Source organism: Carassius carassius, chromosome 23 (genome assembly GCF_963082965.1).
Source record: "Carassius carassius chromosome 23, fCarCar2.1, whole genome shotgun sequence".
NCBI lineage: Eukaryota > Metazoa > Chordata > Actinopteri > Cypriniformes > Cyprinidae > Carassius > Carassius carassius.
The window spans coordinates 24,327,214-24,350,690 of record NC_081777.1 but is presented as its reverse complement, the minus strand read 5'-3'; the positions used below and the strand labels follow the sequence as shown (position 1 = coordinate 24,350,690).

Here is a 23,477-nt window from a genome sequence, read left to right as displayed (position 1 = left end):
TATGCATTTGTAATAACTCAAAGTCCTCTATTCATAATACTGTTCTCTCCAGTGGAAAAAGTTGTCTCATCTGAATCAGGAGAGAAATATGCACACACGCGAGGACAGTCCAAACCAAATATACTTGTGGATTTTAACGTGAGAGATCAACTATAGAGGAAGTGTTACAATGTTTTATGGACTTGTATTTAGGTCAGAAGCAACAGTTTTAGGTTAAAACACCTTAATGATGAATTTGTTTCTTCCAAACACGCATGTGGATTATTATGATGTATTTATCAGCTGTTGGTCTCTAATTCTGACGGCATCCATTCACTGCAGAGGATCCATTGGTGAGCAAGTGACATAATGCGAAATTTCTCCTAATCTGTTTCAATGAAGAAACAACCTCATCTACTAGGACGGCCTGAGGTTGGGTACGTTTTCATTTTTGGGTGAACTATTACTTTAAAAAACAGTGAAGCTGTGGGGGAGTGGGAAACACAATATATATATCACAATTTTGTATTTTAGGACAAGCCTGCAGTTATGGCACAGAGCAATGCTTGTACATTGGGGGCAAACAAAGCAGCTCTTCCCGTGCAAAATTCCTAACTGGTCATCTTACCAGAATAGTGATTTGCTAGCACATCTAACCACCTGTGTGACAAACACTTACAGCTGATCCCATGAAATGTCAGTCAGGTTTAAGGAAATGCCCCATTTATATTCCTGGGTAATGCGTTACGTTTGCAAAGCCAAGCATTGGATGAACAATGGGTTGTGGCAAGATATAAGTCATGGCTTATATTAACACTAAAGATGTGCACACCACCTACTAGCAGTATTTCATTTCAGTTTGATTGGGTGGGTGGCTTCCTCCCTTCAAGTAAGCTCCTGGCAGCGTGTGACAGAGTAGACAATGATATGAAGACATTTTTTTTTTAAAAGCAGCTCACAGAATTACAGATCATCTGACAGCACAGGGCAGCTGAGCGTTAAGGGTACTTGAAATATGTCTGCGGTTAAATTGCTTTGGTATAATCGGTCAGAATCAGCCATTTCCATCATGCAAGGCCATGACTCCTGTGGCACATGTGCACCATCACAGTAAAGCAGTTCAATACACTGATCGTCTGAATGAAAAGTCACCAGTACTAAAGGAAGCAAATATCGCAAGAAAATGTGCAAAATCAGATCCAAAGTGAAATGTGAATTCATAGAGGTGAATGATTACCCAGGGGAATCAAATGAAATTTGAGAAATTTAGAAAAGGAAGAGCGAATCAGTATCCTAAGGATGTGCACACGCAATAAGACCTCAAATGTAATATACAAAATAGGGAATATTATAATAAATGGCATTTGATAGCATCATTTTAACAGCTCAAAACAGCAGACATTGTTTTTGATTTTTCCATTTAAAGTTTATATTATACCTTTAAAAGTGGGTGACTATCATGACTTCATGGCTGGACTTATATTAAATATCTTCTTGAAGCAGGAGGAATGTGAAAAAACATCTCTGCTGTTACTCTGCTGTTATTTTACTCCATAAAAAGTGATTTTGTTAGTATTTTGAAGTGGAGTAGAGATTAGGTTATTCCCATAACTGAAATTATGGAATATAATTCCAAAATACAGAGTTTAAACAACAATCATCTTCTTAATCTTGATCATGTTGAGCATGTTATACCTCTTTGCACATAACTAAACAAGAAGAACTAATGAACGAATGAAGCCCTGTAGAAGTCTTAAACACCACCTTCACATAAGTGTCTAAAAAGCAGTTCTTTGCTGATCCGCTAAAGGATTTTGACAAGGGGTTTTCATGATCTGCTCCCTGAGAGACCCTGCCCTTATTAGATTCTAAATCACCATTTTACCTGTTTCCCCATCTCCATCAAGACCAGATTTCAGAACAGCAGAACTGGCACATCTAACTAAGGGGGCAACAACCAAGAACATTGTCCCAGTCCCTGTAAATTTAAGTGACGGGCCTCTTTTTAGAAAAGCATAGCCCTGGCAGGACAGACGAAGGTCTGAGGGAAAAGTAGACATTCACACACGTTTGTAGACTAGAGAAGAAAAAACAAATGTCAGGCCTAACGGTGATCCTCAATTTTCAGATTATTCCAGTATTTTCAAGTAGTCCTTTTTGACAAATGGCCACAAGCGCTTACCAATACCCCTCCCCGTTGTTCCTCTCGTTCATCAAAAAAAAAAAAAAAACCATTGAATTCAAGATGATTTCTGCTCTAAAAGGGTAAAATAACTACCAGGCTTCCTTTGCCAAAGGAATCCCATGACGTTTTTATAAAACAATTTAGTCCAGCTTTGCTTCAAACGCATCAGTTCAAGTGTTGATTGACTAAGGAAACAGTTTTGAAATCCTTACGCCACTGGATCACAGTGGACCATTTGGGTTCTTGCCTTATGGCTTGGCTGAGGCATGGCAAACATGGCAAAACAGGCCAAGAACGTCTCTCCATTCTGATCCATGCCAAGGGGCAGAAGTGACCTCAGAGCTGAGGTGAAGAAATACACACCAGACCACATAAAACCTGGTCCTGTTGCTTAAGGTACTCAGCATAAGGTACTCAGAGAGACCCCCGTCCCATTTGGTTCTCCTTCACCAAGGGCAGCCATCAGATAACCTGCCATGCAGCTTGTCCATACACATTAAAAAGACACTAATAAATTAAAAACACGAAAGCCAAAGAATTCTCGAAGGCTTGCTGCCACATGAAAATCAATGGATGGTTCATTTTAAAAAGCTCCAGATAAGATGGGTCTTAAAAAAAAAAAAAAAAAAAAAAACTGGAGCTGTGTTCACAGAGACCAGTGCATCTCGTCAAAGTCCACGGCATCACCCAGGTTAGCATCGGTCTCCAGTAAGCTCATAATGACCGCCATGGCTGCCTCGTCAGTGCTCAGAGCGCCTAACCCAGGAACCCCCTCCAGATCCAACTGAGAGCTCCCCTCTGGAGGACAGGAACACAGGCAAAGCAAAACATCTTTAGTTCAGTTTAAAATATTGTATAATATTCTAATATTACAGAACAAGAAAATATAGATTTTATTTTTAATCAACAGAATTTGTCATCATGATATTTATCATAATTTACGAATAAAATTTTAAGTATACTTTTTATTACTAATTATTATTATTATCAATAACGTATTATGAAATTTTTAAAAATGTATAATAATTTAACAAAAATTTGCCATGAAAATCATGTCACAATGCAAAAAGTCTTACATTTTCCAAAAGCTGGCATTTTCACTACACAAAACCTTTTCTCCAGGAAAAACCTAGACAAATTCTTGACAAGCTAGTATCTTAAGTACCACATGGCCAATGTAATATAATAATGTGACATCTACCCATCAGACTTTCTCCCGCTGTGAAGGTCCCACCCCTCGCTTCCTCCTCTGAGCTTGATTTGCCAGGCATCTCCACATCTGTCGCTTCTCCATTTGGCACCTTAAAGCATGTGAAGCACTAATGCGTTAGAACACAAGAAACCACAAAACTTGTAAATTAACTTCTAAACAGACAGACATGTCTGACAGTCTCACATTGCTGCTGGCCTGAGCAAGGGCCAGTGGAGACTTGTCCTGCAGTAAACTGAATGGACTTGTATTGCCGCTGGATGGTGAGGAGTTCATCCTTAAGAAAACAGCATGACATCAGAATTCAAAGATCTTTTTTTAGGGAGGTGCAAAACTGCATATTTAAAAAAAAAATCAATCAGTCCCTAATTGACAAAGTTTCCAAGAATCTTTTGCACTGCTGCAGACAAAATAAATATATTATGTATAGTGCTGTCATACAATTAAGCGTGATTAATCACATTCAAAAGAAAAGTTTTTGTTTGCATAATATATGTATGTTGTGTATATTTATACACATATGTATATAATATACACACACACAAACATATACATGCATATATTTTGAAATGTTGTAGTTACATGTCTATATTTATATTCAGAATCTTTATTATAAATAAAAATATTTAATATATATATATATATATATATATATATATATATTTTTTTTTTTTTTTTTTTTTTTTTCTGAAATATACATGCATGTGTGTGTATTTATATATACATAATAAATACACGCAGTACACACTCATATATTATGTAAACCAAAAAGTTTAATTGCGATTGTTTGACGGCACTAATTATGTACTTATATTTATAAAAAAATTAACTACTCAACATAACTAATTAACTTGTCGATTGAAGAACGACAAGCTTACCAAACAATCCTAAATCACCTTAATTTTCATCGCTTGTAATACTTCACTGCAAATTTAGTAATAGAAAGGAAGCTACATAATTGGTTTACCTATTATAGTCCATTATTTCATTAGCAATTTGGGTCCCTATGCACCCAGCGTAAATCATGCCTGATGCACTGGAGATCCCTGGGATGATTGGAACTTGTTGGGACTTCTTGGCATCATCTACAAAACAAAACAACCAAAACTACTATTGGACCATAAGAGTTGGATATATTTAGAATTAATAATAACATTATTATTTATTATAAACATTATTATTATTATAATACACAAAAAAATTATGTCTTTCTGTTTGATATCCTTAGCAAGTGAACTCTGCGGCCAACTTTGTAATGTGTTTTTTGTGTCTTTTTTTGTATATAGGCATACAGTTTCTATCTAATACTATTGGAAATCTCTAAAACTGTTATCATTATTGTGCTTACATAATTCATTTCAAATCAATAGTAAAATCTGACAGTGATGATGAATTTCACATATTTTATCATTTTTGAGACAAATAATGCAAACCAAATTCAGGTGGTTCCAGCTAATGAAATGAAAAAAAAAAAAAAAAAAAAAAAAAAACCCCAAACAAAACACAACCAAACCATATCAAACAAATAAAGAAACAAAAAGATACACAAACACAATAAAAAAACAATAAAACAAAAAAAAAAACCAAAGCAAAAGGGATATATATATTTTAAGAGGTTGACCAGCTTTTTTACCTGGAAAGCTGGACTTGCATTTATATAGTTTCCTTTTACTGTACACTGTATATGGTTTTACAATGCAATATGCAAATTATAGGTACACGCCTAGAAACAAAACATATTTACAACATTCACAGATCTCAGTACTCACCCTCCGAGGCCTTGGAACTGCTAGGCTGCTCAGATTTATCCCCTGATCCACCTGGATTACTTTTACCGCTGAGTCAGGTGGAAAAAGAGTCGAGAAATAATCTGTTATCTCATCGATCACAGAATTTGGGCGTGACAGGTTGAATCATGACATTGTTATGCATTAATAGGAAAAATGGCCTGTTAGAAAAACCAGATGAAATGCTGGTACTTACGATATTACGGTGTTGGTCGACACTATGTATTCTATTTCTTTGGTCCAGGGATTTATAAAACTAAACCACTGACTTTGTAAGGTGACAAAAGAGCCATATTTCGTTTTAAACTTATAGCAGTTTGTCTCAATCTTCTCTTTACTCCTTAGCACTGTGAAAAGAGGCGACCCAAATGACACATTAAAGGAAGTGCAACCAAAAATAAAACTGTAATTTACTCATCAAACCAGTCATTCCAATCCCATATTATGTTTTATATTTGGCACAATACAAAATTGTGGCTGAATGTACCGATTACATATTTGCATATGATAAAAGTAACGGGGATGCAGACTGTTAAGCTCCAAATGACCAAAAGTACAATAAAAGCAGTCAATATGACTTTTGTGCTATATTTGAAGAGCTTGACAGACGCTTGTTCACTTTTATTAGATGAAAGAGTAACACTTTTCTTCTAATCTTTTTTTCCATGGAAGAAAGAAACGTATAAAGCATTGGAATGTGTAAACAAAGATAAACAAACAAAAGGTAATAAATGTCACATTTAGTTAGTTGTAAATGCATGTAATCCAGTATTACACTCGGAGGCACTGCCCTCGTGTATGTGCCATTGAAAGCTGTTCTAATGTTCTTTAGAAGACTAATGATTAATGATGGATGATGAGGATTTGGCAACTCTTGTCCTTCTTTGTACAAATGTCTTCGGCAATCTGCCTAGTTTCTTGGAAATTACTTTCAGGAAAACCTGTTTAGAGCTCTAGTGCTCCTAACGGTAAGAATCTGGATGCATGGTACCTTTTCGGTGTCTATCTGCCAAATGAGGCAGGTCGTCCAGATGGAAGTATTCATAGCAGGATGTGCCTAGCAGCTCCTGGGGTAAATAACCCAGAATGGTGGTGGCTCTGTGTGAGCAATATAAATAGAATTCCGTTTTTTTAAATCACATTTGTCACCATGAAACTTTAAAGGAGAAGTAACTTTTTAGAGACAACTCCCAGAGAAAGTGCCACAGTGTTTACATTAACAAAACATAACTCTTTTTATTTGAGCATCTAGGCTATCCTGACATGACAAAATTGGCTAAAACCAATGCTGAGAGTTCGAGGCAAATCTGCATGCCGAACCAACAGCAGATGTCAAGAGTGTTTAAAAAAAACTAACGTTTTAAAGCAGTCATTATATTTGGTACCTCAAATAACACAAGGGTTTTTATAGGATAATTATTATAGAAAATTTAACATTTTTATTATTATAATTTTCTGTAAATAACTGTATATAATTTCACATAGTTTACTATTCTGTTAATTACTGCCCAAAATTAAATCTCAATTTTTAAAAAAATATTGTATATAATTACTTTTATTAAAAGGGTGCACGTAAGTGGTGCACAGGTGTACACTAACTTTTTATGTTTAATATAATAATATCATCACACTTTATTATTTTGTCTATTATATTTTTTTATTTCATTTTTTTTTTTGTAGTTATATTTAATGGGTCACACTATGTGCAGTGCGAGTACCAAATCTCCAGGTACTCTCATGAGAACCAGACTTATGTGCACCCATTTATTAATTTTTAGATTTGATAGTCATTTTTATATAATTTATATAAACTACTAAAACCAATTTAAGTTAATTACTCCCCAACAGACAGTTAATACTGACAAAGTTAGTTAACTATTATATAAATAACAAATACCTAAAAGTTGTCTCCTCTTAACAAGAAGGAAACTAAATTCAAGTTTTAAAAAGAAAAAGCATGCTGCCCTCTAGTGAGAATGAAGTGCCCATTTACAGTCCACTTACTACGGAACATACCAGACAAGGGAAAGTTATGTGGGTAATTACATACTGTGGAGCTAGTTTGCACAGATGACTATGATTAGGCACACAAACAACTGCCAGTCACAAAAATTCACATTTATTTATTCCCAAAACAAGTGTCAATTTACCGTTGATCCACAAAGGTGAATTTGCCATCCATGGCGTAGCGGGTGACAAATTCAGTAGGCTTGACCTTGATCTCTCCGTTGGCCTGTGGGAGGGTGTGGGGGTGCACGCGGCCCACTGCTACCAGGCAGCTGAAGTGGGAGCTCTCTTTATCAGTCTCAGCCTCCCCCTCCGTTCCCAGCTGGCGTGTGGGCCAGGTGCGCATGTATCCCGTGCAGTGCACAGTGCAGTACCGCTGTGACTCTGTTGGGGCAGTCGACCAAAACAGAGTCAATTTACAGGTGAGCTGTGAGCCAAATGTTCCACCATATGTTGTTAAAGAGAAACACAAAGCTGCACGTTTCATTCCCTTTTGGATTAGCTTGATTTAATCTAAACACATGCCGTGACAAACATCTGACACATGTTTTTTTTTTTTTTTTCCATTGTTGTGACAAATGTGATATGTAGAAAAGCTTAAATATAAGCTTTTGCTCAACAGGTAATTTTGAAAAACTAGGTTATAATGCATTTTTCAACACATGAAAAAAAATGCATAAAAACCAATCCATGGCTTTGCAGGGTTGCCTGAACAACTAACTGTTCTAGGCAGTTTGGAAAACGCCATTCTCACCAAGAAAAGAAACGTCAAAGCAAAAAGAAGAAAATCAAAAAAACATTGTGAGATAATGTGTAATAGAGTAAATATGCAGACACGTCACAAATGACATCTTGGACCTTTGGTTCTCAACAAGAAAAGAGACATTGCCAGTCTGAAGCCAAGAATAATGAACTTTTATTTAACTTCTATTTTGCTCTTCTTCTTCTTCATTTTTTTAAAATCATAACAGACAGTGGATTTGATTGCATGAACAAGACTCTTCTGATTCACTTCATGTCATAATTAAAACTGGAAAACCTTGACTGAAATGCTACTGACCTTTCTTTTTTGAAGCCCCAGCCTGGAAGTCGTTCTCTTCTTTGACAGTAACTTTGTTGTACTTCATTCGGCAGAAAAATGAGCGCCGAGCTCCAGAGCAGAGCCGAGCTGCTCCGACGGGGAGCTCAGCCTGCACCTGCAATCCCGCTGCACATAAACTCCAGTTAGATTGGTTGAAAGAGAATTTTCCCAAAAACGCATATTTTCTTATTTACTCACCCTCAGTTTTTTTTTACCAAAAGCAATCCTATGGCTTCGGAAAACTTCAAATACAGCATATGAGTCATATGGACTACTTTTGGTGTGCTTTATGCCAGGAAGTGATAAATGTGACAGTTAAGATATTTATAATGTTACGAAAGATTTAAATGCTGTTCTTTTGAACATTATATTAATCAAAAATGGTGTTCACAGAAATATTAAGCAGAAGCACTGTTGTTAATATTGTTGATTATGATAAATGTTATTTGACCCCCAAATCAGCATATTAGAATTATTTCTGAAGGATCATGTGAAACTGATGACTGGAGTAATAGCTACGCAAAGTTTGGCTTTGCCACCACAGAAATAAATTACATTTTAAAATATATTTAAAAAGAAATCACTAATTTTTACTGTGATAATCTTATAGGAATATTACAGTTTTTATTGTATTTTTTTTTAAACAAATAAATGCATCCTTGTTGGTCATAAGAGAATTCTTACTAACCCAAAACATCTGAATGATGGTGTATATAGCTGCTGGTCATATAATTAGAATATCATCAAAAAGTTGATTTATTTCACTAATAACTTGTATATTATATTCATTCATTACACACAGACTGATTTATTTAAAATGTTTATTTCTTTTAATTTTGATTATAACTGACAACTAAGGAAAATCCCAAATTCAGTTTCTCAGAAAATTAGAATATTACTTAAGACCAATACAAAGAAAGGATTTTTAGAAATCTTGGTCAACTGAAAATTATGAACATGAAAAGTATGAGCATGTACAGCACTTGTGGCATGGAGTCGATCAGTCTGTGGCACTGCTCAGGTGTTATGAGAGCCCAGGTTGCTCTGATAGTTCAGCTCTTCTGCATTCTTGGGTCTGGCATTTCACATATTCCTCTTCACAATACCCCATAGATTTTCTAAGGGTTTAAGGCCAGGGGAGTTTACTGGCCAATTAAAAACAGGGATACCATTGCCCTTAAACCAGGTACTGGTAGCTTTGGCACTGTGTGCCGCTGCCAAGTCCTGTTGGAAAATGAAATCTGCATCTCCATAAAGTTGGTCAGCAGCAGGAAGCATGAAGTGCTCTAAAACTTCCTGGTATACGGCTGTGTTGACCTTGGACCTCAGAAAACACAGTGGACCAACACCAGCAGATGACATGGCACCCCAGGTATTTTGAGATAATTAGCTGATTAGAGTGTGGCACCAGGTGTCTTAAATATTTAACCTTTTCACAATATTCAAATATTCTGAGATACTGAATTTGGGATTTTCCTTATTTGTCAGTTATAATCATCAAAATTAAAATAAATAAACATTTGAAATATACCAGTCTGAATGAATATAATATACAAGTTACACTTTTTAATGGAATTAGTGAAATAAATCAACTTTTTGATGATATTCTAATTATATGACCAGCACCTGTAGTATTCTGTATATTTATTAAGCAGAGTTGAGAACAATGTGCATGCAACAGACATAAAACTTTATAAGCATTTCAGAAAAGCATTCAGGAAACACACACACAAACATTTATTACGGTCAAAGTATGTTTACTTTTGGCGTCTATGAGGCGCTCCCGTGGGTAGAGTTCAGAGGCAGACAGCTGTTCCTTCACTTTACCAATGTCCTTAGGATGAACATAATCAAACAGGCTCTGTCCAATTAACTCCGTCTGGGGAGAAAAACATTCAAATGAGCCATTTAACTAATCCATTTTGCCAAGAGGTCAGATCATAAACCTAGTTGTTTATCATCAGATGAACAAATGCCGTTTTCATATATATATATATATATATATATATATATATATACTAATAACTAATGTCAATCCTTTAAGAATGATATTTGCACTTAATAGTACGCTTTTTGAGGTCATAAGAAACATAAACATGCTAGTATGTCTAAACATTTAACTGTTCATGCATTTTAAGAGCGGTTTTAAAATATATATATAGTTGAACTGTTCTACCCGACTGTAATTCAGGATTTTCGAAACTGATTCTGAGACAAAGACTATCTTCCCACGGTCACAGCCAACCACAAAGAGAAATCCATCTGCAGCCTGGACAAGAGATAGAGATAGAAAGAGATAATTAAGGGTTGATGTTGTAATTTCACAACCGCAAACAGTCAAAATGCCCTGTTTAAACAAAAGCTATTTCTGGAGTTTTTTCCACCCACATAATCAATAATTGGCAGTGATAGTTCTTCTGCTGTTACAAATAGCTTTAAGACATGGTTCTATAAACTGTAGGATTTACCCTTAAGACAAGGTGTTTGAGCTCATCATCTGGGAGGAATGCAGGTTTGTAATTGGCTTCTGCAAACGAGCTGGTTGCTCCTGAAAAACAGGCACTCCATTACCCCACATAAATTCAAGAACATCCATCACTGTTTGCTCTGCTTTAATTATGTTTTGTTCTGCTTTAATTTGGTATTCATGAAAGAAAATAAATTTTTTCAAGCTCAATATTAGTTTTTGTGTTTGCTTGACTACACAAAAAGCAAATCTACTGCAGGTACCTTTGAGTGATTTGAGGTGCTGGACAGCCATTCGTAACACAGTGAGTTTGTCAAGCTTGCGGGACATGGGGTTACAGGTGGGAATCATCACTGCCAACTCATCAATCAAGTTATTCATCTTATCTCGCCGCCGTTTCTCGATCTGACTGTGAGGTTCTCTACAAGATGATATTTGTGTTGTAAATACCACTGAACTCCACTAAGTTGAAATATTACCAAATTTAATTTAAGTCATTTTTTTAGTGTTTGAATTTCAATGACAGTGGAAACTTAACTAAATAACAATAATAACTTTAAAAAGGTGGATAAATAAATAAATAAAATAATAATTATAAAAAAATGTGATAAGTACCTGACACATTTAATTTTTAAGTGCTGGTCGTCTCCTTCCGATCTAAGAAAACATAATAATAAAAGACATACAAGTGTTAAAAATAACGATTAAAACTGTAGATCAAGGTGAGCCATATTGAGTTTCGTAATGTGCTTAGTACCTTCCCTGATCGTCCTCAATATCGTCCTCTAGATTTGAAGCAGATTTTGTTTCCCTGGAAACAAAGTTGTGAGATGATTAAAGTGACTAATGAAATGCTGCCGTGATTCTAAAGAGGACAGTAAACACAGACCACACACTTCCTTTCCCAATGCATCTCGACTCATTCAGAAAAGCAGGACAGGGGCTAACAGTTCAAACAAGAGGATTAGTCATCAGCTATAGCAAATCAGCTATAAAATCCAAATATCCAATATTAAATGCATTGCATTCTCACACCCACACACAGTTTTTTAAGAAACTAGGGCTGGGCGGTATGAGGATATGCAACACACATACATATACACATATACACATACATATATATATATACATATATACATACATATACATATATATATATATATATATATATATATATATATATATATATATATATATAGAGAGAGAGAGAGAGAGAGAGAGAGAGAGAGAGAGAGAGAGAGAGAGAGAGATTTATGAGGGATGGACTTTACTTTAATCACAAAGAAACATGGAGTAATGAAAAATAAAAAAAAAGTGGCAAAGATATACGGCTGTACAACAACAATGTGACTCTGTATCTTATCGTATCGATCGTTATGCGCATCTCGTCATATCTGAGATATTGTAACTTATTCTGTCAGTTGTGCAACCAGTGAGCTTTTTTGAGCGTCATCTTTTCTTCCAGTCATTGACCGGCGGCCACAGTATCACTTGTGCTCGCCCATTCAGCCTAGTGATGCGCGGGTCTGTTTTTTTTCCAATCCGCGGGTCCCGCTTTTATGAAATTACTTGGCCCGCCCCAGCCCGCTAATAAAGTAAAATTTCTTTACCCACCCCTACCCGCGCATCGGGGACATCACGGAAGATATGTTGCTACTTAGACCTTCGTATTGTAACCTTATGAAAGAACCTAATAAAATATTAAAATATATATTCCAAATATTTAATATAGGCTATATGAAATTGCACTAGTGATGGTTCGTCCGTGAACGAATCTTTTAGGTGAATGAATCGTTCTCGTTCAGGTATCCACTGACTCATATTTCTCGTTCACTGAAAGGAACACTCCACCGTTTTTTGAAATAGGGCTTATTCACATTATTTCCTACATTTAGATAGGTGGGCAAATGCATTTTTGTGTCAGTGCATGCATTTTTTTAGTTTGACTGGGTTGGCGTTAGCTTAGCACAATGAATGGAATCCTTTGTTGCCAGTTAGCATGGCCTGAGTAAAAGTGATCAAAAAAAAATAAAAAAAACCCACCTAATTACTTCTTGTGGCCTGCGTATTCACAACGAGTACAAATAGCGATCCAGATTAACACTAGGCGATTTCCTAGACAGATATTGACTTGGGACTATATTATGGGGAAGCACAGGCGAAGCACTGCTGCTTAGGCGAAGCACTGCTACTTCGGCGCAGAGATATCACGCAACATTAAATCCCACGACTTCCGTCAACATATCGGCGTGAATAGTAGCTGCCTGGCTATTTTCCTTACAGTACAGGAATGGCGATGAACATGGCTGATTTTGAGAGAGACGAAGAGGGTGACTTCTCAGACAGTCAAGTACCAGAACCATACCTATTTGAACCAGAGTTTACAGAAGACGAGCTGCGTGCTTTGGAAATAGAACGACAGGAGGAGGAGGTTGCGATCGCTCAACAGCCTGAGGACGTGAGGATGAGAGCCAACATGAACTGGTGGTGTGAATGTGGGGGAATATGCCAATCTATGCCGACGGAAATAGAGTGTCTGTGCTGTAGAGAGTAGGACATGTTTTTGCCATTGATGACCAGGCTCAACACGTCAGATCAAAATGAGCGTGCCCGAAGTTGTGTCACATCTACAGAGGATTTCACGGCGCTGATCCATTCTGCAGTACTCGATTTTTTTTTCCGGTGTGACAAAGTGAACTGGAAAAAACGCCCCACGCCGAATGGACCAAATGGACAGCTGTCCACAGAGTAAGTGATTATTTTAATCATGACGCATGTATAGATCGACCCATATTATACCTGTATTCACATAGAGTTTTCACAGGCAATATAGGTTATATAGGAAGAGAAATAAAAGACAACTTACATGTGCACTTTGTTCTTCCTGTGCTTTGAAAATAGATGGGACGGCCGTATCTTTCAGACGTAGTACCGTCTTTCTGGACCCATATTCCATTTTTTCAAAGTAGTCCTCTGGTGCAAAATGTTCTTCGCAAACACAATACTGCTTTATTTTGTTGAGAGGCGTTGAACTACAGATCTCCAGAGCTGCTAGCCATTTATTTCTCAGTTCCACATTAGATGGAATTCTGTGAAACTACATTCGTGTATGTCCTTTGCTTGTTCTCACAACCTTTTGCTATGCAGGTAATAACCATGTTTGCTGTAACTTCTCAAAATAAATCATCCAAAAGCGAAGACACTCGGTGCAGGTCACGCCGGTATGTTCTTCTTCTTCTGTTTTTTTGACGCGTTGCACGCCGCTATGTTGATGGAATTCGTGGGATTTCATGTGTTGCGTGATATCTCTGCACCGAAGTAGCAGTGCTTCGCCTAAGCAGCAGTGCTTCGCCTGTGCTTCCCCATAATATAGTCCCAAGTCAATATCTGCCTAGGAAATCGCCTAGTGTTAATCTGGATCGCTATTTGTACTCGTTGTGAATACGCAGGCCACAAGAAGTAATTAGGTGGGTTTTTTTATTTTTTTTTGATCACTTTTACTCAGGCCATGCTAGCTGGCAACAAAGGATTCCATTCATTGTGCTAAGCTAAGCTAACGCCGACCCAGACAAACTAAAACAATGCATGCACTGACACAAAAATGCATTTGCCCACCTATCTAAATGTAGGAAATAATGTGAATAAGCCCTATTTCAAAAAACGGTGGAGTGTTCCTTGAAGTTCCTCTCTCCACAGCAGCGCGCGAGCACGGCGCTTATAGCAGCGCATGCGCAACTCGTGAACAGCTCTGTGAACTGCTTCATCCTGTCAAAGAGTTACTCAAGATGTGACGGAGCATGTGATTTGTTGAATGTAGTGAATGAATCCGCACTTCACTGAACGAGATCGATAGATCTTCTCATTTGTGAACGAGCCGAATGAACTGATACATTTCGTGAGGAGAAAAAACACAGGCATCCATAGGGAGGCACTAGAAGCGTGCATTGCACACACCAACATGAAATACGTCATTCTTTGAAGTATCGATACTAATAAATTTAGGAATCGTGACGTTTTTAATTTCCGAGAATCGCGATACTTTTGAAGTATCGGTGCACCGTTCAACACTAGGTGCGAGTGGATAGATTCGCGCTCGTGCATTATTTTAATGTGCTTTCGCGTTACAATAATAGGTTTTTTTTTGTCCATATCGCACAGCCCTAGTTAATACATTTTTATAAAAGTCATGATACATTTTTCCAGGATTCTCTGATGAAGTTCAAAAGAACAGTATTTATCTGAAATCCTTTGTAACATTATACATGTCCTTAGTATAAATTTTTAATCATTTATTTCATCTTTATCTTTGGCGAATAACAGTATTAAAAAACAAACAAACAAAAAAAACATTTTGACAAATTACAATATGAAAACAACATTTAAATAATTTAATTACTTTTTTTGTATTTAATTTTATTAAGATAATATTTAAGCATTTACATAACTAGATTTTTTTTAAATAGGCATTGCCACACTTTTGTTCAAAATACAAAATTCTTCAAACCATTTTTTTAATAGACCATTTGCAATCTTTAATTTTTATTACTGTAAAAATACAATATTGTGATTTATACAGTAACTGTCATTTTTTGTAAAAACGCCAGCCTCTACTAGTGACAAAAGTAAAATTGTTAAAATTTGGATATACTCACAGGATGTCCATGCTGCCTTTCCGTTTCCTGGGCAGCTCCATGCCTGAGGCCATGCCGGTGGCTGAGGCGGGGGTCATCAAACCAGACAGAGAGACAGAGAGGCCCTGGGGTTCTCCCTCTAATGAGTCTCCTGCCAATGGTGGGAGGGATTTATTATAGTAAACTTACAAAAAGAAACATGCCAAAACACAACCGTGCTACATATTGGAACCAGGGCACAGTGGAATAGATTTTATAACAGACATCTAAAAGAATCAGACCATCTGTAATCGGCAGATTTTTGTGTGAAGTCAGAGTGACTTTTTGTCTGTGTGCGACAATAAACAGGACATTTTTTAATCTTGTGAATGTCGTCTTAAAAGTGTAATATTAAAACCCAGAAACCCAGTTTGCACCTGGTTGACAGAAAAAGTTGACAGAGAACTACTTGCCACATCGAGGCTGGTCGACCATGAGTACAAAACAGACAATGTGAATACATTATGAATGCAAAAAAAGTATTAATAATAATAATAATAAAATGGCACACAATATTATAACAGTTATTATTAGTTCAACAATAACTGAAAAAAAATGAAGAATTTTGTTTTTATTATTATTGAAAACTAGTCCTAAGGGAGTAGATTAAGGGTAAATCTACAAAGTGAATGCAAAGAATAAAACAAAGCTCTTCACACGAGTGCTGTTCATCATGTTGCATTTCAAATCACAATCACAGTATTTCTTGCACTAACTGTAATATTACTTTTCTGAGCAAACTGTGCAGCTCTACCCGACACCTGGCAGACACATAATAGAGCTGTATTTGCCATCTGTTATTGCCATTGACCACCATAATCCATTCATAAATTCCCTGCAAGCAGAGCACCTTATTCATGAAGAGGCTATAATGGTGCAGTCTGTTTTCCCGCCTGCTTCACCTGTTGCTTTAAGCCTCTAAGATCAACAGACACGCTCCACCTCATCAGGCCCTGAACTGCATCTGCGCGTCCTCCTCAGACCGGCCATGTGTACACGTGCATGTACTTTGCATGTGTGTGTGTTGTCACAGTGCCATCAGGTTCAGGCGACAATGGAACAAGTCAGGCCAAACACAGCTTGTGCCCCTGGCTCCTATATTTAACAGTGCTCTGCAGGCGACCTAAATAGTTGCTAACAGATCGGCAACAACCTGATTTTTAATCCTGAGTGCTGGAGTGAAGATCTGCGGCGGGATTATTTGGTTTTACGAGGCCGATAGGAAGGCCGCACCCAACAGTGAAGAGCTCTGTCTTTCACTGGCTCATGATATTACCTGTACTTCACTGACCTGCATTTTGTGACGTCATTTGCACAAGAGAAAGTCCATTTCACTGGCTATTCATTTTCCAGGATGGATCATTCAAATGCATATATACATATATGTATGCACATGCCTATGTACAATTATTTTCACTGTATTAAACCTCAAAAAGAACACATCAATCATCAGCTTAACCGTACTTCTCCAAACAAATGCATTTTAAGTGTAATTGCACTCCTTAAAATGTCATTAAAAGCAATACACCCATAAATTGCAAAAGTTATTGACTAGATTATCTGTCTAAATAACTTGGAAAAACAGTCAATGCAAGCACTACTTGTCATCATGTAGAAAAATGATCACAAGGTGAGGTAATTATTCATGATACTTTGCATTGTTATTATAGAGCTGCACAAGAAACATGTCCAAACTCAATTTATTTACGTCAAACGTTGTGCAAGACCGTGACAAAAGTGTGTGAAAGTAGGTCAGTCAATCCATTTCAGTGTTTTTAGCTTTGGCACACTTTTGGCACCACACCTTGGTAGTATTTTACGTCTCACTGTTGAGCATTAAACGGTTAAGCTAAATGTTGGACAAACAAGTAACCAAAGGGTTTAATTATAACTATGTTGACGTCACAAGGTTTTATGTCCCGTAAACTTAAAAGACCGGTTTTCTGTGATGTAAAAGTGAAAGTGAAAAAAGTGAAAGTGAAGTGACATTCAGCCAAGTATGGTGACCCATACTCAGAATTTGTGCTCTGCATTTAACCCATCCGAAATGCACACACACAGAGCAGTGAACACACACACACACACACACTGTGAGCACACACCCGGAGCAGTGGGCAGCCATTTATGCTGCGGTGCCCGGGGAGCAGTTGGGGGTTCGATGCCTTGCTCAAGGGCACCTAAGTCATGGTATTGAGGGTGGAGAGAGAACTGTACATGCACTCCCCCCACCCACAATTCCTGCCGGACCGGGACTCGAACTCACAACCTTTCGATTGGGAGTCCGACTCTCTAACCATTAGGCCACGACTTCCCACTAGACCACGACTTGTACTGAATGACCCTTGCAAATTCTCTCAATAAGTCAGCTCTATTGATGTGAGGGAAGACGGATCTGCTGTAGCTTATTATACAATAAATATTTACTCGTTTGTTACACAAAAGCGCAAGAAAGAAGAGCTAGCTTACAATTATTCAGTCACTAAACAACAACAGGGTCATCAAGACTTCGACAAAGCAGAGGGTCTGGTTTCATTTTGGTTTCGTTTATTTTTCAATAATGACTGGCTCACTGTAGATTATTCCACTTATTAAATGGCTACTTACCAAAACAACTAAATAATGAATAAACAAAATAGATTAAATAAACAGACATCAAATATTGATTTCAGCTAAAAATTATTTGTTGAGAACTGATTGGCACTCATTATACAACATTATTGGGCAATTGACCAATCACAATCTATAACTTATATTTAGCAAAATATAGTACATTTATTATGTCCACACTTATGCTGTTGATAACATGTGCAACTGACAAATGGTATAGTGCCTTATTGGAAATTTAACAGCAAATGATTGATGATGCGGATGAAAAACAATGTTAACTCTTCCTACAGTTAAATAAAACAGTGGTGCATTCCATTCACTAAAGCGTGAATGTCAATGACTAATGTCTAGGTTTAAAACCACAAATCATCCAGTTATAGCATCTTGGCATTGGATGGTGGATTTTCTGTTTGACGAAAGCAAAACACTGCAATAATGCCACAATAACATTCAATGCAAAGCAATTATGTGTATTTTTTTCAGACTTTTTCCTATTCATGTAGTTAAAATTACTCAGTTGCATGGTATGCTCTATTTTTCAGTTCAGTTTTAGACTTAGAGTTGCTTAAGAAATTTGTCTTAAATGTGAGAATCCGTAGACATGACAAATGTCTAAAACAAAAAGTAAAAAAAGGAATTCAGTTCATACATTACTTAATTTTTCGAACAAATACAAAACTGATTTAAAATAATTTTATAAGCCTATTTTGATAATTAGGTAACTAACCGGTGGCTATAACAACTAGATAAGCTACAAAATTATGACACTCCTATTTAAAGAGTTTTTTAAAATTATTTTTCTAAAAATGTAAGAATAAAAATATAATGTAGTTATATAAAAGCATCAATCTTCTTGACAAATATACTTTTAAATGTCTAATGAATCATCACAACAAATAGTCATCATTTACTTAATCAAAGTTTGCTTATATTTTATTCTAACACAACTAGCCATAAATGAAAGACATAAGCATCAGATTTAGATATTATTTTGATGTGGGTTTGTAATAAACTGAATAAGTAAATGGTAAATTCTTTGAGCTTGATGCTGGCACTTCTTTATGCAAATCTCAAAGCTTACCAGGCATCTGGCCCTTCAACAAAAAAAAATAAATAAACTGCTCTACAAACATGCGAATGACCAAGAAACACCAATAAAAAAATCATGTGTACATAAATTTCACGAGGTACACATATCTTAATAGTTTCTCTGAAAACAGAGAAGAATAAATGCTTAACATCTAAATAGCAAGATCAAAAAACAAACTAACTAAAATAAATCTAATGTCTAGACATGAAGGCAACAGGAAACTGTCTCTTCGACAAGAGAGGAAGTCAAGACAAGCTGTAAAACTGACAGACAGAGTTGAGATGTGACAGTCAGAACATCATCAAAACAATCATTCTTAACTATTATTTCCGAGATTTAAAGAGGTCTGAAAAGTGGTCCTTGAGAAGGAGAACTTGAACAAGACTCTCCTATACAGTTGAATAAAAACACTCTCAAAATAGCCTCACCATTCAAATCACAGGAGCCTCTTTGGAGACCGTGACAAAGCGTATACGCAACACTTGGGCCTGTGTGTGCAGCACATCCACTAGACTGCAATGTTAAATTCTCTGCTGAATAATTTTACTTATAACTGTACTTGCATGTCTTTTTGCACATATAAAAATAATACATTAAAATTCTAGAAACAAATGTACAGCTACTTTCAAAGCTCTCCATTTCACACAATGCAGTCCTTAACATCTGATGATTTGAGATGTATAAAAACTCTTCCCAGTAGCGCAGGATCAGGTGTGTTAGCATCGTGCAACATATTTCATCAAATATATGCTGTAGCTATAGACAGGAAGTGGTCAGTCAAAGTATTGCTAAAACGGTACAAAAGTGTCACAATAAACCCCACTTCTGCTGACCTACTTTTGATCAAATCTTCTCCTTTAACTTTACAGCCTTCATAGTCCTCAAAAACAAGAGTGAACTTCTATTAAAACATTTTATGTATTCAGCTCAAGGAATCTAAGAAATGTTTTTAAAAGATGCAATACTTTTTAAAAGTAATGGATAACTAAATTTAAAGGAGTTTAATACACTTAGTTACACTGTGTATATACGCAATATATGGTATTAATATAGAAAGTGTGTTAAATATGTTTAAAACCCATTTAATACAGGATTGCAAGCAAAGTGATGCAATATGTAATGAAAAATACAACATGATATACTATAAAATTCTAATATAATACAATATGATATATGGTTATATCATAAAACGCCATAATATAATAAAATGTAATGTAATATTATACTGTATTATAATATTATATAGCCCATAAGGATAAGGATTGAATGAGGAAATTTGTTGTTACAGGATGGCACAGATTCATACTTTAAAATATTTAGTATGTGCAAAGAATGATTCAATAAAATATTGGCTTTCAAACTGTAAATCTAGGAATAAAATCAGCTCATTCATTCCATTTTGCAGCTCACTTTTTAATGACATTTTATCATTTTTATCTTCATTTATAAAAATATGTATAGTAATATCACTGAGGGAAGACTAGCATTAAATAATTAATAAACAAAGAAGGTATTAATATACAATGCTGTCTTTTCCCCCCTACACATAAATCCCACAGACAATCTACCAGGACAAGTGCATTTTACTTATCAGCTTTGCCAGAATTTACCAGAAGCGTAGGATAGTAAATAATTGAACTGAAAAAACACCCATCACCAAAACGACTGGAATCTGTAACTCAAAAGAACAGTTACCTAAGAGACATACTTTCCAGATGAGACCCTAAATTCCAGTCACGTTTTTCAGTGTTGGGGAAGGGAGGGGGAGTCTGTCACGAGAGGAACTGACAGCAGATTTAGGTTACACACTTTAGCCAGAATTAAGAGCACAAGTGCCCTATTACATTAAACAGCTTAGTTTCCGATTGTTTATAGCCAAGTTATGCAAAGGTTCACTGACTGAGTTAGGCTGAAGAGAGAAAGCAACGCCTGAGGAAGAGGAGGAGGGCATCACAGCTCTGGCCTACAAGTGTGCCGAGTTTGACCTACATATTACACAACCGTCACGTTACAAGAAAACAGACTAGATCAGGCAGCACTATGACCTCACAATGCTAATGATTCACATTTACGTCACAGGAGGCAGTTTCACTCATTAAAAATGAGACCGAATTCACTAAGGGAAAGGCATCTCTACTAGACAGTGTACTTGGGAGCTCAAAACCCAATATATCTAACAAATATATTTTAGTGACTTATTCCACAGTATACATAGTACAACTCTCTGAAGTAGAACAATGGAGTAAGAAAGTTTCTTTGGGGCTTATGTAGGCTATTAACCCATTTATTAAAGAATTATCTAAATAAAAGATGACCAAAAGTCAGTACTATAGTTTTCTACACACTTTTCTATATACTCTACTATAGCTCAAAACTAAAAACAACCGATTTACGATCGAATGACTCTTGTGAATCGAATCAAACCACTTATGATTCAATCACTTGGTTTACTAATGAATTAAACATCTTAAAATCACATTTTCAGTTTGTTTAATGCTTTTATATACAGTTGTGGCCAATAGCATTTATGCCTCCTTTTAAATCAATACACTACAATTTCAAAAAGTATTTTCTGCTTTTTTGTGCGTGTGCACAAGCAAAAATAAAAGGTGGCGGAACGACCAAAAGATGAATCGCAAACAGAACAGTCAAGTTATATTCTTTATAATTTTCACCATTATACGCAAATGTAAACACAACAGGTTTAATCATCGATTTAACGCATATTCGGATAAATTCAGATTATTTTATTATGATCATCGGTGGAGGTTAGGAAAATATAATATAATATAATATAATATATATATATATATATATATATAGTTGTTTTTTTAAGTAAGCCATATGACAGATACAAAGTTTCCGAAAACACAGAAAAAAAAAATCGACAGTAGCACGCGAATCATAGGACGCGAATAAACACGAAGACATTTCCCGTTATACGCAAAAGAAAAAACAAAAACATTTAACGTAAAGAACTAGCATAGCCACAGCTGAGTGAATGTGACGGCAGCCAATCTGCCAAAGGCCTCGCAAAATAACAACAGCAAAGCATACTACATGTTAAAAACGCGAATATCAGTCACATTAGAACCAGAATAGGTGGTATAAATCTGCGTTAAAACTCAAAATGTGGCAGGGTGAGCAGTTTCGACGCGCCTCTGCTCGTGTTTGCAGGAGTTCGCTCTACTGAACTACTGACCTAGTTTCGCAGCGAACGCGAGTGTGCAAACCAATCAGCGGGGAACACCGAGAGCTCCCCTCTCCTCCGCCCGGCACTCAGCGCAATCTACACCAACTCTCTCCGCTTCAAACGGACCCGGCTAGGCTGGACTAACTTGTATTGTTTTAAGCGGCGAGTTACCTGGCATTTCCCCCGTCGCTCCGTCACCGCCGCCAGCCGCTGTATTCCTCGCCGACATGGCTGGAGCCGGTACGCCGGGGCCCAGGACTCCGATGCTGCATGTGGAGAACGAAGGCGGTGGTAGTAACTTGCAAAGTGGGGAGAGAAAGAGGAGAGGTGAAGCGGAGAGGGGGACGGCGAGGCCTTTATAATGGATTTATTTATTTTTACAACGAACTAAATTGGGAGGGTGGACCGAGCGTAAAAACGTGCAAGGAGAGGACGCGATGGAATCAGAACAGTGGTTGAAATCCAGGGAAACGCGGAAGACGACGACAACGCACAATCTCCTCCTACCGTCATCAACACCGCCTTCTCTGCTGTCCGTTCCCTCACGTTACTAACCTAGTAAGTCACGCGATATGTTACGCAAGACGAGAAAAATGCGGTCACGGATGCGATGGGGGTATGCGGTACTAAACGAGTGCCGGTCAGCCGTCTTTTCGATTGCAGCAATGTTAATTCAACCATATCGAATTCTGTTCTTGCACCATCATATATATTTAAACTAGAACTAAATGTACGTTAAGTAATATATTGATGATTTGTTTGTAAGTAAATTATATTACAAAAAGCAGACCAAAAACTATTCCTATTCGGGTTGTTTAAAAGTGCCAAAATATTGGATCCTGTATCCTTAACATTCTTGACAAATTCCCTATTTGAAATGAGTGTTAGTAAATTAGTGTCAAGTAGCCTAAAAATCATAACACTAAAATAAACCAGCGCATTTTATATTAAGTGTATGTATTAGGCCTATTTTATTTTATTCGTTTTGGCAATCAGTTTTACTTGTTTATTTTGAGTAAACTCATTATTGTATAAATGAAACAAATTTTACTGGTAGCCTTAGTATGATTTTTGAATAAGCTTGTCAGTCAGACACTTAGGCTACTCTTTCATATTGTATCAGACTAAACTGAATTAGTATGTAATCCTAGGTTTGATTAATTTTATGATAATACCATTGAAATAATAAATAAAATGGAGT

General features: G+C 36.6%; 1 protein-coding gene across 1 annotated transcript; it reads right to left on the bottom strand.

Annotated features, from left to right (window-relative positions):
• Nucleotides 1-1,412: 1,412 nt before the first annotated feature.
• Nucleotides 1,413-22,862, bottom strand: bmal2 (basic helix-loop-helix ARNT like 2). Its single transcript, XM_059506670.1, has 18 exons — nt 22,665-22,862; nt 22,448-22,542; nt 15,369-15,498; nt 11,474-11,527; nt 11,332-11,373; nt 10,980-11,137; nt 10,718-10,797; nt 10,426-10,518; nt 10,011-10,128; nt 8,229-8,375; nt 7,312-7,552; nt 6,153-6,259; nt 5,358-5,508; nt 5,144-5,211; nt 4,342-4,459; nt 3,561-3,651; nt 3,366-3,465; nt 1,413-2,962 (listed from the first exon to the last, which is right to left on the bottom strand). Exons 1-18 carry the CDS (start codon nt 22,787-22,789, stop codon nt 2,811-2,813), a joined length of 2,070 nt encoding a protein of 689 aa, XP_059362653.1. The 5' UTR covers nt 22,790-22,862; the 3' UTR covers nt 1,413-2,810.
• Nucleotides 22,863-23,477: the final 615 nt, after the last annotated feature.